Source organism: Kockiozyma suomiensis (genome assembly GCF_038497685.1).
Source record: "Kockiozyma suomiensis strain NRRL Y-17356 unplaced genomic scaffold V2V93scaffold_12, whole genome shotgun sequence".
In the NCBI taxonomy this organism is placed as follows: domain Eukaryota; kingdom Fungi; phylum Ascomycota; class Lipomycetes; order Lipomycetales; family Lipomycetaceae; genus Kockiozyma; species Kockiozyma suomiensis.
Window position 1 is genome coordinate 243,775 of NW_027117675.1, and position 14,322 is coordinate 258,096.

The 14,322-nt window shown below is 43.9% G+C and overlaps 6 protein-coding genes and 1 non-coding gene across 7 annotated transcripts; 2 read left to right on the top strand and 5 right to left on the bottom strand.

The window, feature by feature from the left end:
- Window positions 1–233: 233 nt before the first annotated feature.
- V2V93DRAFT_373661 (uncharacterized protein) lies at window positions 234–6,423 on the bottom strand. Its single transcript, XM_066911048.1, has 5 exons — window positions 6,229–6,423; window positions 5,818–6,083; window positions 1,373–5,755; window positions 1,195–1,315; window positions 234–1,141 (listed from the first exon to the last, which is right to left on the bottom strand). The coding sequence occupies exons 2-5, from the start codon at window positions 5,974–5,976 to the stop codon at window positions 297–299; spliced, it is 5,508 nt and encodes a 1,835-aa protein (XP_066764225.1). The 5' UTR covers window positions 5,977–6,083; window positions 6,229–6,423; the 3' UTR covers window positions 234–296.
- A 185-nt stretch (window positions 6,424–6,608) lies between these two features.
- V2V93DRAFT_t55 lies at window positions 6,609–6,680 on the bottom strand. Its single transcript has one exon. It is a non-coding gene; the product is annotated as a tRNA-Met (tRNA).
- Window positions 6,654–7,955, bottom strand: V2V93DRAFT_61571 (3-hydroxyanthranilic acid dioxygenase). The gene is made up of 3 exons (XM_066912746.1): window positions 7,665–7,955; window positions 7,442–7,595; window positions 6,654–7,377 (listed from the first exon to the last, which is right to left on the bottom strand). Exons 1-3 carry the CDS (start codon window positions 7,773–7,775, stop codon window positions 7,133–7,135), a joined length of 510 nt encoding a protein of 169 aa, XP_066764226.1. The 5' UTR covers window positions 7,776–7,955; the 3' UTR covers window positions 6,654–7,132.
- A 69-nt stretch (window positions 7,956–8,024) lies between these two features.
- V2V93DRAFT_373665 (NADP-dependent oxidoreductase domain-containing protein) lies at window positions 8,025–9,386 on the bottom strand. The gene is made up of 5 exons (XM_066911049.1): window positions 9,296–9,386; window positions 9,105–9,198; window positions 8,993–9,034; window positions 8,843–8,925; window positions 8,025–8,786 (listed from the first exon to the last, which is right to left on the bottom strand). The coding sequence occupies exons 1-5, from the start codon at window positions 9,304–9,306 to the stop codon at window positions 8,114–8,116; spliced, it is 903 nt and encodes a 300-aa protein (XP_066764227.1). The 5' UTR covers window positions 9,307–9,386; the 3' UTR covers window positions 8,025–8,113.
- A 143-nt stretch (window positions 9,387–9,529) lies between these two features.
- V2V93DRAFT_373667 (mitochondrial 37S ribosomal protein uS12m) lies at window positions 9,530–10,319 on the top strand. Its single transcript, XM_066911050.1, has 3 exons — window positions 9,530–9,936; window positions 10,002–10,080; window positions 10,141–10,319. The coding sequence occupies exons 1-3, from the start codon at window positions 9,574–9,576 to the stop codon at window positions 10,218–10,220; spliced, it is 522 nt and encodes a 173-aa protein (XP_066764228.1). The 5' UTR covers window positions 9,530–9,573; the 3' UTR covers window positions 10,221–10,319.
- On the bottom strand, window positions 10,255–11,910 carry V2V93DRAFT_373669 (ribosomal protein S5 domain 2-type protein). Its single transcript, XM_066911051.1, has one exon. It carries the CDS (start codon window positions 11,753–11,755, stop codon window positions 10,337–10,339), a length of 1,419 nt encoding a protein of 472 aa, XP_066764229.1. The 5' UTR covers window positions 11,756–11,910; the 3' UTR covers window positions 10,255–10,336.
- A 186-nt stretch (window positions 11,911–12,096) lies between these two features.
- On the top strand, window positions 12,097–14,294 carry V2V93DRAFT_373672 (uncharacterized protein). The gene is made up of 7 exons (XM_066911052.1): window positions 12,097–12,314; window positions 12,367–12,387; window positions 12,519–12,631; window positions 12,704–12,896; window positions 12,970–13,077; window positions 13,132–13,647; window positions 13,706–14,294. The coding sequence occupies exons 1-7, from the start codon at window positions 12,254–12,256 to the stop codon at window positions 14,125–14,127; spliced, it is 1,434 nt and encodes a 477-aa protein (XP_066764230.1). The 5' UTR covers window positions 12,097–12,253; the 3' UTR covers window positions 14,128–14,294.
- The last annotated feature ends 28 nt before the right edge of the window (window positions 14,295–14,322 follow it).

Sequence of the window (14,322 nt, forward strand, 5' to 3'; positions counted from 1 at the left end):
AATTCAGACGCAGACCAACTCAAGACAAAATGACATTTGGTATCCAGTCAACAACAAGAGACACATAATTATTCTTCACGAGAGTTCCCAAAAGAGTATAATTTAATACTAGACTGCTGCACACAGCGACGCCAAATCCAAAATCAAAACTCCATATACCAAGCAATACAAATTCTCATTGCTATTCATAATCACCAATAAATAAACCGAGCCCCCGTAAGCACTCAATCTCTTCCATTTAACGTTTCTTGTATTTCTGGATTATCATTCAGTTAGCATATACTCCTTAAAAATTCTTAAAAAAATATACATGCATCTTCAACATTCCGACGGCGCGTCGGATCAATTTGGTTACTGACACCAAGCAGCGTACTAGACACTGCCTCTGATGCGCCAATAAGTGAGCGAAGCACCGCAACCGGAGCGGCCCGCGCAATAGCAGCTGCCGCATTCTGTGCTCCACCTTGTTCGCCTGCCTCAGACGGCAATGAGATAAGAATATCTCTTGCTGTCCCAAAATTTCTATTTAAGCTCGAGTACGCTCGACTGAGACCTTGAGACACGGTATTTGGCTGATCCGCATACATACTGATGGCCTTTGGCGTCTCTTCTTCACTATCAGAGTCCTCACCCGAATGTCGGGAGAAACCAGATGTACTAGCGGTCGTGGTCTGCCCGACAATAAGCGACTCTGCATTCTCCAGCACGCTCTGCGTACCGATTGCCAGCTTCGCTCCAAGGTTAACCAGCTCATTCGTAGTCACCTTTGCAAACCTCAATGCTCCTTTCCGAAGACTGCGAACCACTCGGCCATCCTTTTGGTATTCACGAATAGGAACCGCAACCAAATCTTTAACACCTCCGCCCAATTTAACAATAGACCGCACTGGGGCAACTCCCGCAAGTACATCTCCCAGTTGCGTAGATCTGATATCTGGAAGCCAAATATCATTCAACTCTTGGAACAAACGTGGGTATCCAAGAATACCATACAGCACTACTCCTCTCAAAATAATCTTTGCTTCATCTAGCACAAAAAAATTCATGAACTCGGTCGTGTGTCCAGAGCGAAGACCAGCATAATCAACTTTCTTTGGTTTATAGTCGAGCTTCACCTTTATCTCGGTAAATTCCACGCGTTCTGCCCACAATCAGTCAGATCAATCAGCTGAAAAACGAGTAGTATATACTTACGTAAAAACGGAATTTCATCCACTGACGCAGGTGGTACTACATCACTCTTAAATTCGCAAAAGCGCATCAAGAAGTCAAGCGCATCTTGATCCACATACAACCGCAGCGGAAGCACGCTAACCTATAAGAAAAACTGTTAGTGCCAATCAACATACCATCAAATACTTCTGCCTCATACCTTGATTACCGACTCAGAAATCGGTAAAGCAGGATCTGGTCGCACGTTAAGTAGCTCTAAATGAGCCATGCTGCCTCCTTTCCCCCTCTCTCCTGCTGCTATCATATATGTCGCAAACTTTCGCCAGGTAGACGTTGGCACATTATCAAAAATTTCAAGGTCGCGGACTTTTAAGTCGATGGAATTCTCAACCACGCAGGTTTCTGGATAAGCATGAAACTCCACGTTTACACCCTTTAATTCTATCTGCAATTTATGTGATTTCGAGCGCTTCAGCCGAAGTTTAGATTTCTCAGCCGGAGTACTTGAACGACTTCCTCCACGACTGGCAGGTCGGGACGAATATCCTGTCGATAAAGAGGCTTGACTCGCAGTCTCACTATCATCATCAATTTCACGATTGATAGCGTTTGTCAGCTCGCGCGGATCATTTCCGGATGGAACGCCAATATAAATTGAGTTGAATAAAAAGTCTCCGATAATTGACTCGTTTTCTTCGTCATCATATCCTCCGCCTTGGATTCGAGTACGTATAGCATTCAAGGCTCGACTCTCAACCTTCTTGACAGCCTTCGCAATAGATTCGCGAGTATGTGGCCAGTCGTATCCATCATGCAAATTCCACAAGACATGAACGTCTTTGACTTTAATAGTAATCAGAGCATTGAACCCGTTCAACATCGTAGTATGCATTAAAGATCGATTGCCACCAAAATGGTCCTCGAGAATTTCTATCTTTTTAACTGCATCCCGGACCTCCTCATTTATGATATCCACAGTATCCTTTTGCGAAACAGTGCGATGGTCCATACCCACTATCAATGGACTTTTTGGTAACGGAACATCCGTCATGACTTCTAACGGTTCGTCTCCCAGAAGGTCTGATGTGGAACTAACTACGGATGGTGAGATTCTGTCATGTTCATCTTCCGATAATGAAGACACAGAATGCTTGCGGCACGTATCATCTGCAAGTAAATCTTCCACAGAGCTAGTCCCGGTGGTATGGTGCGACGATACCCCATAATAGCTCTCGACAAATTTGAGGTCCGCAGTAACCGCATCTCGAAGCTGACGTTCCATCTCAGTCGGAGGACCGCGCACGCTACCCACACTAGAATTTGATTCAGATAATGGCTCTGAAGCGTGGCCAGTGACTGTTTCAGGGTTGCTCCAAAAAGATTCTTGAGCAGTATCTTTTGTAACCTTTACAGCCGCTCTGAAAGCATCGTCATCAAGACTAGCCATAATATCGATAGGTGCAATTTCAGTCTGGTATTTCTCTTCATCTGGTGGAACAACTACCGGGTTTTTCAAACCATTAATAAGCTCAAGAAGAGTTTGCGTCGAATCAGCGCATGACTCTATAAAAAGGAGATCGTCGCGTACTTCCATTTCAATTGTATTTCTCGAGTCTGAGTTCGGGACATCCCCGTGAGCAATTTTGATGCTTGCTGAAGCAGAAGACATAGATGCAACGTTGACATATCCAAGGTTTGTATAAGGTGTCATATGCTCCACGACCTGAACGCGTCGACGCCCAAATTGTCTCGATCGCGACGACGAACTGCGGAGATTTTGTACGTCGTCTATAAGAAATAACGTCGCGCGGCGCACTTTGACATTGCAGTACATACCGGCACCCAGATCTCGAGAGTATCCATCACTTTGACCTTCAGTTAGTACGAGCAATCCTTTTGAGGGTAAATTCAGGGGGTTGAGTCCGATGGCGCAGTCCCGAATATTAACGTCAAATCTGTAGGGTGCTCCCGCTGATTTAAGGGTTGCAATAGAAGCATCTAGCTCAGACGTAGAGGGCAATCCAAAATCTTCATCGGCGTAATCCTCGTCATCAATCTCTGACTTTTCGCCATCATTCCGATCAAGCACATCATAGTCCCATGTTGGCGAGCGAGGTCTATCCAATCCAAATAAGCTTTGCCTCATCATTTTCGGATCTTTGATTTCCTTCTTCTCGATGCCAAAAGCGGATTGAAAGATTGCAATCAAATCAACCCGGTATTCTATTTTCATGTTGTAAAATTTAGCATTGACCAGATTCATATCACGCACGGAAGCAGAAATCATAGGCCTATCTCCTAACCGCTCATTCAAAGCGGCACCAATAATCTCAAATTCGTCTTCATTGTCGTCACTATCGAATGGCGCATGCCGAACAAGTCTCATGCAATCAGTGATAAAGTAGACACAATCTGATTCAAATCTGGCAACAGACAACCTATCGAAACTCATTGAAACATTGCCAACTTGTCCAGGGAACTCAAAAGCAAACAGGGTACTCTCTATTTCAATGGCATTACCAGGCTGCTTCTGCTGAAATCGCACGCGAGGCTGAGAATGTCGCGCGGATGATATTTGAGTAGCAGATCTCAATGCGTTAACAACTTTCGCGATATCACCAGATATAGCAGTGATAGAAGACTTGAGAGTATCCACTGACGAGCTGTTTACTTTGAGTGACGACAGCGAGAGTTTTGAAGCCAAGTCGTATCCGGCAACATTTCGATCTAGAGAATCGGGATCTAAATACTTTTCCGCAGGATGCAAAGCATAAAATAAGTTGTGCAAACTAATATTGGCACCAGGAAATCGAATAGTTAACAGATCAGACCTCAAGCCTGCCTTCGTGATTGTCAAAGGATGGATCAAAAGATCCACAGAAACCCTTGAATCACTAGTTATCACACTTAAGCGTATCTCCTGGGTTGATCCGAGCAATAAGCTCTCGCATTTTGCATCGTCTGACTTCTCCTCATCAAAGTCTGGCTCTGTATAAATTTGACCCGGACGAGATCTAAAACTTTTGAACGTTGCAGATAGGCTGTTAGAAAACAATGCTAAATTTTCCAAAATGTCCGGACTCGCAGTGATTTCGAGCTGATGAGATAGTTCAATGGTAGTTTTAGTGCTAGTGGCAGTGATCGAAACATCAGGGGCGGCATCTTCGTTTGCTAAGAACGACATAATTTTTCGATCAGAATGAGTAGCCCAGATGTGATCAATCGTGACTGCGCTGGTCAGAGTCGGAGAAGAGGCCGTGAAATAAGGATTTTGTATATCCTCATTTGAATAAGATTGAGTGATAGTCGCATAAACTGCCGACAGCACTATGTTGGTTTGGTCCTCTAGTGCAGATTCGCTTGTCTCGCTCAGATCTGTTGTCAAACTAGCCTCCACTCGTCGTATAGCAATTTTTACGTTCCTGGTCTGAGATTTTTCCGCTGATTCAGTTGATCCGCCACTTTCGGGTGACTCGTAAAGTCCGACATATACAGGAGACCTTCCATTCAAATCATATGAGTTTGCCTCTTCTGCTGGCTCTTTACTCAAGAAGCCGTCAATAACATGAGACAACGCGTCTGCAACTTTCTCCATGTGAGCAAAGCCCGATCTTATGACCCCGAATTGGAATTCTGCTGTAGCCAGTGAGTTTCCTACAGTGACTTCAAGCTCATCACACCAAAGCAAATGAGGGTGTACTAAGTCCGAACTTTCTCCAATCAATATAGGGGGAACAGATTCCGGAGTGTATGAGCTGAATATCCGCTGCGATCCAGTTGTAGACATTCTAGATCCACTAAAACCCTGCTCACTGGGAGACAAAGCACTCTGATAAATACTTCTCGCTTCTCTGCTCGAAAACATCATGCTGTCCGTCATAGACGGATTCGAGCACCTACTCGTTCTATACTTTTTGGAGAGGTCGAAAGCTGGGCTCTCGTTATCAGAATTTGAAACCAAATCAGAATCTGTCGAGGATTCTGATGACTCGTAAGAGGAGACCGATTGTCGCTTGAACGGAAGATAAGCCTCATTCATGTCCGGAGGTAAAGAAAACTGGATATCACTAAATTTCAGACTTCGATTATTTGAAGCCGTAGTGACAAATTCTGCTTTACCAATAGTTCCCTGCAGAATCATATCTTGAAGAACTACCCTCAACGAGAGATTGACTATGGCGACCCTTAGTTGAGCGACAAGTCTATCAACAATATTCGTCATGATAGATTGCAGATTGATACCACCAGTTCCGAGTCCAAGAAGGTTGTCCTCGCTCTCCGCGATACTGCTACTGTCGTCAGATTGAGTACCTTCATCATTTTCCAGTGGTTGCTGAATAATAGATTTTTCGAGCTCCATAGCCTCTTCTGGTGTTTCGCTTTGCAAAAATGACGATACAAAATCATCAGCGGCATGGGCTATGAATTCTTCTGCGGATGGGCCAGAAGGTGATGGAGCCACAGTGACATCGACGGCCGAGAGAGTCACATCAATTGGCGTAGTCAAGATATTACGAGGCACTCGCACAGTAATTTCGCCTACAACTCCATCTCTCAGAAACATTCCAGGAATTGTGATAGCCTGTAGTAGTCATTTTTTTTTAGCAAACTATCGTTCAAAGGTCAGCATCAGAGACTACTCACGTCGACGTTAAGGCGCACATTGCGCAAGCTGACAGAGCTGCTGGCGCCTAGCTGTATATCCAAATTCGCTAAATCAAGCTCATCAAATATAGCAGCCCGCGATAGAACATATCGCAGAAGTCTTTTTTGGATGTTCTGAGGCAGCCATGGTGGACGCATTTTCGACGTGGAAAGGAGGAGTACGTGTAGAACGCGCCAACTGCAACCGGCACCGTAGCGTTACAGAAGTTTCACGCCAATTACAATCAGGCCCAGTATCAGTATATCTGTTCGTATAATATCACTAAACAGTCAGTTTTTGGATGCTTGAATTAGATGTGTCTGTGGTCGTACTGAGCATCCGGTATGCCGAATGCTAGTCTGATCCGCAACGACGCGACACGGTTATCAAACGGGCTGCTTGGTACACACCTTTAAATCTCAGTAAAAGAATGTGCAAAGCTATGTACAGTCGATGTTATTCTTCAAGTTAGAGTCTATTTTCAACTATTCAGGCTCTACCGAGAGGAAATTATAGAAGTCAAACACTAAGAGCAGGGTGTGTTTGCGCGAGGCAAGTGTGCCCGCATTCAGCAAGCCAACAGACATTACCCGGACTGTCCGGACGTTGGGAGTTTGGGAGTTCTGGACAACTTAATTATAGGATCGTCGACTGACCAGCTGTCACAAGCCAGCTGCCAAGATTGACTTAAGTCTAAATCAGAACTATCACTTATAAACCAATGAAAATATAAATTTCCACAATTTAGAAAATAAATTATTTTAAGACTGCAAAAAAAAAAAAGATCTAGTAGCGATGCCTGGTTTCGATCCAGGGACATCAGGGTTATGAGCCCTGCGCGCTTCCGCTGCGCCACATCGCTTTATAATACATAATCATACTGAAATTCGAGCATGTCTCGGTAACAGAATAATCATGTGTTATGATTGAAGTATGAATCACCATCTGAACGCAATAGCTATGAAATTAAAAGAGTGATACTAAGTAAGGTAAAATCATTCCATTAATAGCTTTTTTGATGTGCTGTAATAAAACTGTTAGTGGGATTGGTGGTTTACAGCGTATGCTTGAGAAATAGCGGGCGAGGTAGCGCCATCAATTGTGAGTAAAGCGAGCTTGAAGTTTTCGGGCTTGTTCAGTTTTTCGCCATATATATTCAGTCGGTGTACTACATGTATTGTATACGGATATTGCAACTGCAATTTAAATGCATCTTAGTGGTGTAGCTAGTTTGAAGGGTGGACCTAAATGCATTAGTTTTCAATAATAGGGACAAATATTTAGATCATCTTTCGAGTGTATGCTATTAACATATTATTTAACATTACACAATGTGCCACACTTCTTACATGTTCTTAAATTCATGTCTTCTGTGAAAGCAAGAACCGCATCCTTGATCTGCGAGCCAAGATCAGTACAATGAAAGCCATCCTCATGAACAATCTCCTTGCAATTCTGACAATACCAACGGAGGCGGTCGACCGAATCTTTAGGACGTAGTTGTTCAACAACGACTCCCACAGTATCGGCGAATCGAACAGGATTATGAGGAACGCTTTCTGCTTTAATCAGTAATCTGACGAATCGAAGCACAAGATCTGCATATATCAGAATAAAACTTACCTGGAAGCATAAACATATCGCCTTCATGGATGTGGATATCTCTGAATTTACCTTCATCTACGACTTTCAGTAGCATACTACCTTTATATTGATAAAACCATTCTGGTGTCTCGTTGATGTGGTAATCTGTTCGTCGATTGGGTCCGCCAACAATCTAACACTTCTGTTAGTACTGACTCAGAATCAATCATAGCTTATAGGTAATTCAAGCGTCGAAACACACCATAACGGTGTAGCCTCCGCGATAAACGCAATAATTATTAATGGGAGGCTTTAGTAAGTGAGAGTTCTTTGCAAGCCACTTTGGCAAATTCAAGGGGTTCGACAGAGGCATCTTCAAGCAGTTATTTCACCAAAGAACCTCTAATAGAGTAGTATGATCAAATGCAATTGCTGCCGTTTCGCTTGCTAACAGGATGAGTTTAGTGGACTAATGAGCTGCTATAAACTGAGAAAATGACTCAATTCCGGCTCTAAATACTTGATTGCGGAGATGAGCCCAGTCGCGCCGCACCGCTTAGTAGCGATTAAGACGGAGTAATACATTGTGACAGGGAAGTTCATTTACAGCTGTGGCATCCAGTTTCTAAGCGGTTTATCGAAGTATTCAATTAAAAATAGGATTGACACAAAATTAAGTCTATAGTAGGCTTTTAGCAAATACTATTGATATTACTCGACATCATTGAAAATGTCACCCCATGGGGGGCTGACAATTCTCCTGGAGGTCGTCTTGTAGATCTCGTCAATCGCCTTTACATCAGCAGCATCAAGAACCACATCCTCGAAATTAGTCTCAATACGCTCAGGAGTGACGGACTTGGGTAAAACCGACGTGCCACGGGAAATAGCCCAAGAGATCAAGATTTGGGGTGCCGACTTGCCCACCTTCTTCGCAATGGATTGAACTACAGGTTCATTCTGGAGAGGAGCAGAGGTCGATCCAAGGGGAGAATAAGCAGTAACAACAATACCCTTCGACTTGCAAAAATCGACCAACTTGTGCTGGGGAAGGTAAGGGTGAAGCTCAACCTGATTAGCCGCAGGAACAACCTTAGTAATAGGATCCTCAAGAAGCTTAGTGAGGTTCTTGATAGAGAAGTTGGAAACACCGATGGCCTTTGCCTTGCTCGAAGAAATCTTTTGCATTAACTCCCAAGTCTTAACAAAGTCCCAGTCACTCAAGGTGTCGACCGATCCATCCTCGCGATGAGGAATAAGACTAGTTGTGTCAGGGTTGAAAGGAATCGGCCAATGCATGAGGTACAAGTCCACGTAGTCAAGACCGAGATTCTTCAAGCTAATATCCAAGTTTTCTTCAGGCTTGGTATGAAAAGTTCCCCAACTAAATCAAAAGATTAGCAAGCAAACCTATAAATCCAATTCAGCATTTATTCTAACAGTTTAGTGGTAAGGAAGATATCCTTGCGAGGAATTCCGCTATCACGGATAGCCTTGCCGACTTCAGCCTCGTTCTGGTAAGCCTATTTGTACGACATTAGCGCTCAGAAACATTCTGCGGTAATGTCTATCTTGAGTTGAGAATCTTACATAGGCAGTATCGATGTGACGGTATCCAACCTTAAGAGCAGTCTGTTACCGGCAAAGATGTCAACAAATTGATTTCCCCAATTATACCTTAAAAAAAAAGCCAAACTCATACAAGAACTGCCTCATAGACCTCGTTAGGTGCAGATTGCCAAGTTCCTAGACCAAGAGCTGGCACTACCGCACCGGTGTTGAGAGCGAGAACACGTCTACAGAAATGAACTTATCAGTACAGTTTTCATTCAATTTCTTCAGAGAGTAGAAGCATTATTTTTGATGGAGCTTCTATTCCGACAGCAAACTTACCCAGTAGCCATGATTTATGTAATGATCAAGAAGAAATTGAGATCTCGGGAAGATTCTGTTGGTAGAAGAACGAATAAGAGCGACTGCAGTGGTTCGCGCGAATTCTAAGCGCACCGCCTATCGATTAGTATAATTGACTTTGTAATATAACTTAAAATAATGTAATATTGCGGGTATGGTACTATGGTTAGGGGTATGTTGAGCCACCCACTAATGGTTCTCGAAAATTGCTCTGCGAAGTGTTCTACACAGTAACCATTTTTGCTAAATTATACAAAATGCTTTTTGTTTGGCGGCATATTTTTGCTTCACGAGCATTGTTACGACCAGTATTTTTTGCTCAGCGTCCTTTCTCGTTCTCTTCATTCTCCTATACTGCGTCGCTCCGACAATTCTCATCGACTCAATTCGCAAATGCGACTCTTCGACAGGTAATCCGTGGATGCCGCAAACCGAAACGTGGTGGTCGAAATGACTCCGAGTCTCCTGATTTGGTCCGGTGTCCGCAAAGAAGAGGAGTTATCACTCGTGTCGCTACTATGAAGCCGAAGAAGCCTAATTCCGCACAGAGAAAAGTCGCCAGAGTGAAATTGTCGAACGGAAAGATGGTTTACGGATATATCCCTGGTGAGGGACACAACGTAAGATTGATTTTACATCTTGCTCTAGCTGGTAAGACGAGATATTGATTTTTGCTTTGTGTTAGGTCCAGGAGCATTCCGTCGTTACTGTTAGAGGCGGCCGTGTCCAGGATTTACCTGGTGTGAAGTACCATCTTGTTAGAGGTATATATATATTTTTTTTGCCTATATCTTTGACGCTCTAGTGTGCTGATTATATTATAGGTGGTCGGGACTTAGGTGGAGTTGCCAATAGAGGTACCTCGCGCTCGAAATATGGAGTGAAGAAGCCTGCGAAGTCATAAATAAGAGATTGTACATAGGAGGACAGTATTGTTTGGCCGATAGAACTGAGACGCGAAACTAATTGTATTATATCATGAAATAAATGCACATATTCCACCTTATTTTGATGCTAATACTACAAGTACTCAGCGAGAGTTGGAAAGGCCTCCTCCCGCAGTCCGACCGACTCTTCGCGCAATTCCAGCCATTTCACATTTGCAAATATATCATTAGTGGCATTGACGACGCGATCTACAGAAGCTTCTGTTACAAGCAAGCAAATAGCGTCATAACCGCCCGCGCCAGGAACCACTCCTCCAAACACACCCGGTAGCTCGTTACATGCATCTAGAAGTCTCGTTTGTTGTTCTGGCTCGATCTGTGCGCCCGACCCTTTTGTGATAGCCCGTAAGTGGTGTCTGATCTCAGTAATCGAGTCAACTGCCTGCTGTATCAGCCCCCCTATTTTCCCTCCAATCTCTACTCCGAGTGTCTTAATTCCTGAAGTACCGGCGCCAGAGTCGATAATCTGATCCATGACGGCGGCGTATTCTTTTGGATTGCTCTCTGACTCTCCCTGAAGACCAATCATGGCAGATATCAAAGACTGGTTAGCTTTTCCTAAAGACGTCCACGTCGATTCAGCGTCTGCTCCTCCTTCGCGTCGCCATTGCTGCACCATTTGCACCATGGCCGGTGTTTCAGAGCCTCCCGAGATATCGCCCATGAGTAACCGTAGCCGAGGAGGAATAGCGCATGCTGCCGTTCCGACATTCCAATTGGACTCAATAGTATTCTTCAGTACATGTAGATACTCGCTTCCTTTGGCGTCATCAAGCTCATTGGGAACGACAGGGATAGCAGAGATAATTGACGGTAGAAATCGCTGGTATACAATTGAACCATACACAGCACATGCCACATCGAATCCAGATCCGACTTTCCCTTGTGCGGTACAATGAGCGATTTGCGCAAGATTATGAAGCAGCCTTTTATTTTCGGTCACCCTACCAACATTACCATAGTATGATAGCAGAGCGGCCGTCAGGACAGTTGTTAGCGCGGCAGATGATCCAAGTCCTGTTTTTGGGACGGCCGAAATTGCTTGTGAATGTGTGTTAAACCGTGGAACGTTATCGTGCGGTTGTGAATGATATGCGTTATCGGAAAGAATGTTGATGGTGAGCGAGGGAATTGGCATTGGTAAGTTACCAGTAGCCGAAAGGTAGTTTAAAATGGTTGTAACAGCAGCTTGCGCAAACGGGTTTTTACGTGATAAGTTGACTGCCGATACAGTCACGAATCCTGTCGTCGATGACCTGCTTATATTGTAGCTCCATTCTCCTTCTGCAAATTGAGGACTTAGAACCGTAACTGTTGACCGCGTAGTATCTAGCGACTGCGACGGAGAGATTAGCGCGTAGATACGCGCTGAAAGCGCTGTTACAAACGACGAGTTTTCGGGATACAAGACAAGATACCCGCCAGCGAACAATGCTTTGCCTGGAGCTGAGAAGCAATACCTTTCTGCGACAGGTAGTGTCGACGAAGGCATTCTTGAGTCACAAGTTAGCTAATCGCCACATCCAAATCACCAAAAATAAAGTCAACCAGCCAGACGGCTACTTCATCAAACAGATAACACCACATACGTTCAATACTTTGCCTCTATATCCTTGCTCGTAACTAGCCAATAAACTAGGGTGAGACTCGAACGACGACAAATCTTTACGGAAGCCCTGACGCAATTGTTAACTCAGACTAATATGGGTCTAAACATACCTGCGTCATACTATTAATTGCCTGTATATTTTCATCCAAAGTTCTAAGCAGTTAATATTAGGGTTAGGCTATAATTCTCCCGCTTCAAGAGCTGGTCTCAGCTCTCAGCCACCTGTTCACCTCTATCTTACTATCGAGTAAATTTACATATCTTTACTTTGTGTCGTCCGTCTTCAGGATCAAAGACTGATCTTTACTACCTTGTGCTATAGTATACTTACTTGGAACTGCTTTATAAAGCCAGTCCGACGAGAGATCGAAGTGTAGCTCCATGGCATACCCGGCTCGAGTTCTGGAACCAATAAACTTGGATAATCCTTCAAACAAGCAACGTTTGTGATCGATTGATTTTTGTTGATACCAGGAAGACTAACGGCTGTTTAGGTGTTGCTTACTTTTATGATTGTACGTATGATCGATAATCGAATCTTAGAGCGGAGCCGGACTGACGGTGCCACACCCCCTCCAAACCCCCAGGACCATTTTCGCTCTTAGCCTGTAAAGTTAGTCCGTTAAAGATGCTAACTAGTTTTTAGCTGATGTGGGAAACTACGCTTATGGTGCTGGTCATCCGATGAAGCCTCACAGAATAAGAATGGCTCACAGTCTAGTTATGAACTACGGACTGTACAAGAAGATGGAAATCTATGTATGTGATTCTCATCGCATGGTTATTTTAAGTCCTAAATGAGGTTGCTAACACATTATTTGATTCACATAGCGTGCAAAGCCTGCGACAAAACAGGAGATGTGTCAGTTCCACACTGATGAGTACATCGACTTCTTATCTCGAGTGACACCTGATAATATCGAGTTGTTCGCCAAAGAACAAGTCAAGTTCAACGTCGGTGATGATTGTCCGGTATTTGACGGCCTGTATGAATTTTGTAGTATTAGTGGTGGTGGAAGTATGGGTAAGCTGTTATTGCAAATTTGTATTCTTACTTGCTTGAGATCGAGAGCGATAACTAATAGAAATCAAAATAGAGGGTGCTGCTCGACTCAATCGAGGGAAATGCGATATTGCCATCAATTGGGCTGGTGGTCTTCACCATGCAAAGAAGAACGAAGCCAGTGGATTTTGCTACGTCAATGGTATGTTTAACGCTGTCCTATTCACACAATGCTCTTACTGACTTAGATCGACAGATATTGTTCTCGGAATCCTTGAGCTCCTTAGATATCATCCCCGAGTTGTTTATATTGACATCGATATCCATCATGGAGATGGTGTTGAAGAGGCCTTTTATACAACTGATCGAGTGATGACTTGCAGTTTCCATAAATACGGAGAGTTTTTTCCTGGTACTGGCGAGCTGCGCGACATTGGTATCGGCAAAGGCAAGAATTATGCGGTTAACTTTCCACTGCGAGATGGAATTGACGACGTTACATTTAAATCGGTATTTCAACCCACAGTCACTGCTATTATGGAGTGGTATCGGCCTACAGCTGTTGTTCTCCAGTGCGGTGGTGATTCGATGTCTGGTGATCTTTTGGGATGCTTTAATCTGAGTATGCAAGGGCATGCAAACTGCGTCAATTTTGTTAAGAGCTTTGGTTTACCGACTCTTGTTCTTGGTGGTGGTGGTTACACTATGCGCAATGTTGCGCGTGCGTGGACCTATGAGACTGGATTGTTAGTTGGACAAGCGGTTGGTCCTGGTAAGAATTGTCTCGAGCATCCTTTGCTGACTGCCGAAATTTAACTTTATTAATCTAGAAATTCCCTACAACGATTACTACGAATATTATGGACCCGACTATCAGCTTGAAGTTCGCCCTTCCAATATGCAGAATGCAAACAGCGATGAGTATCTGGATCGTATTTTGCAAAGCGTACTTGAGAACTTATCTCGCACAAAGTTCGCTCCTAGCGTCCAAATGACTGATGTGCCCAGAGATGCACCCGAGGAAGAGCCTGAAGAAGACACTGAAGAGGCCAAAGATACACGAGGAGGAAATCAAAACGCTTGGGATGAGCATGTTCAGAGAGACGATGAGCTTAGTGACAGCGAGGATGAAGGCGAAGGCGGAAGACGCGACATTCGTAATTACAAAGATGGTGACGATATGATGGATCTAGACGATGACGAGACTCCAGCTCCGAAGAAGGACGATGCCACCCCTGCTGTTGAGGCTTGAACCGCAGGACTGTAAGCAGTTCAGAGTTAGCCTCGAACGACTGTGTATTAGCTAAGGTTTTACGTGCGAAACTTGGGTAGGGGTCTAGGACTGGCTTTGGCGTGCTATTAATTGATTTTTAATTCTTTGTGTTTTTCATTCCAATAGAATATTGATTTTCGTTCTAATCTTCATGACAATAATTGTCTATTGTAG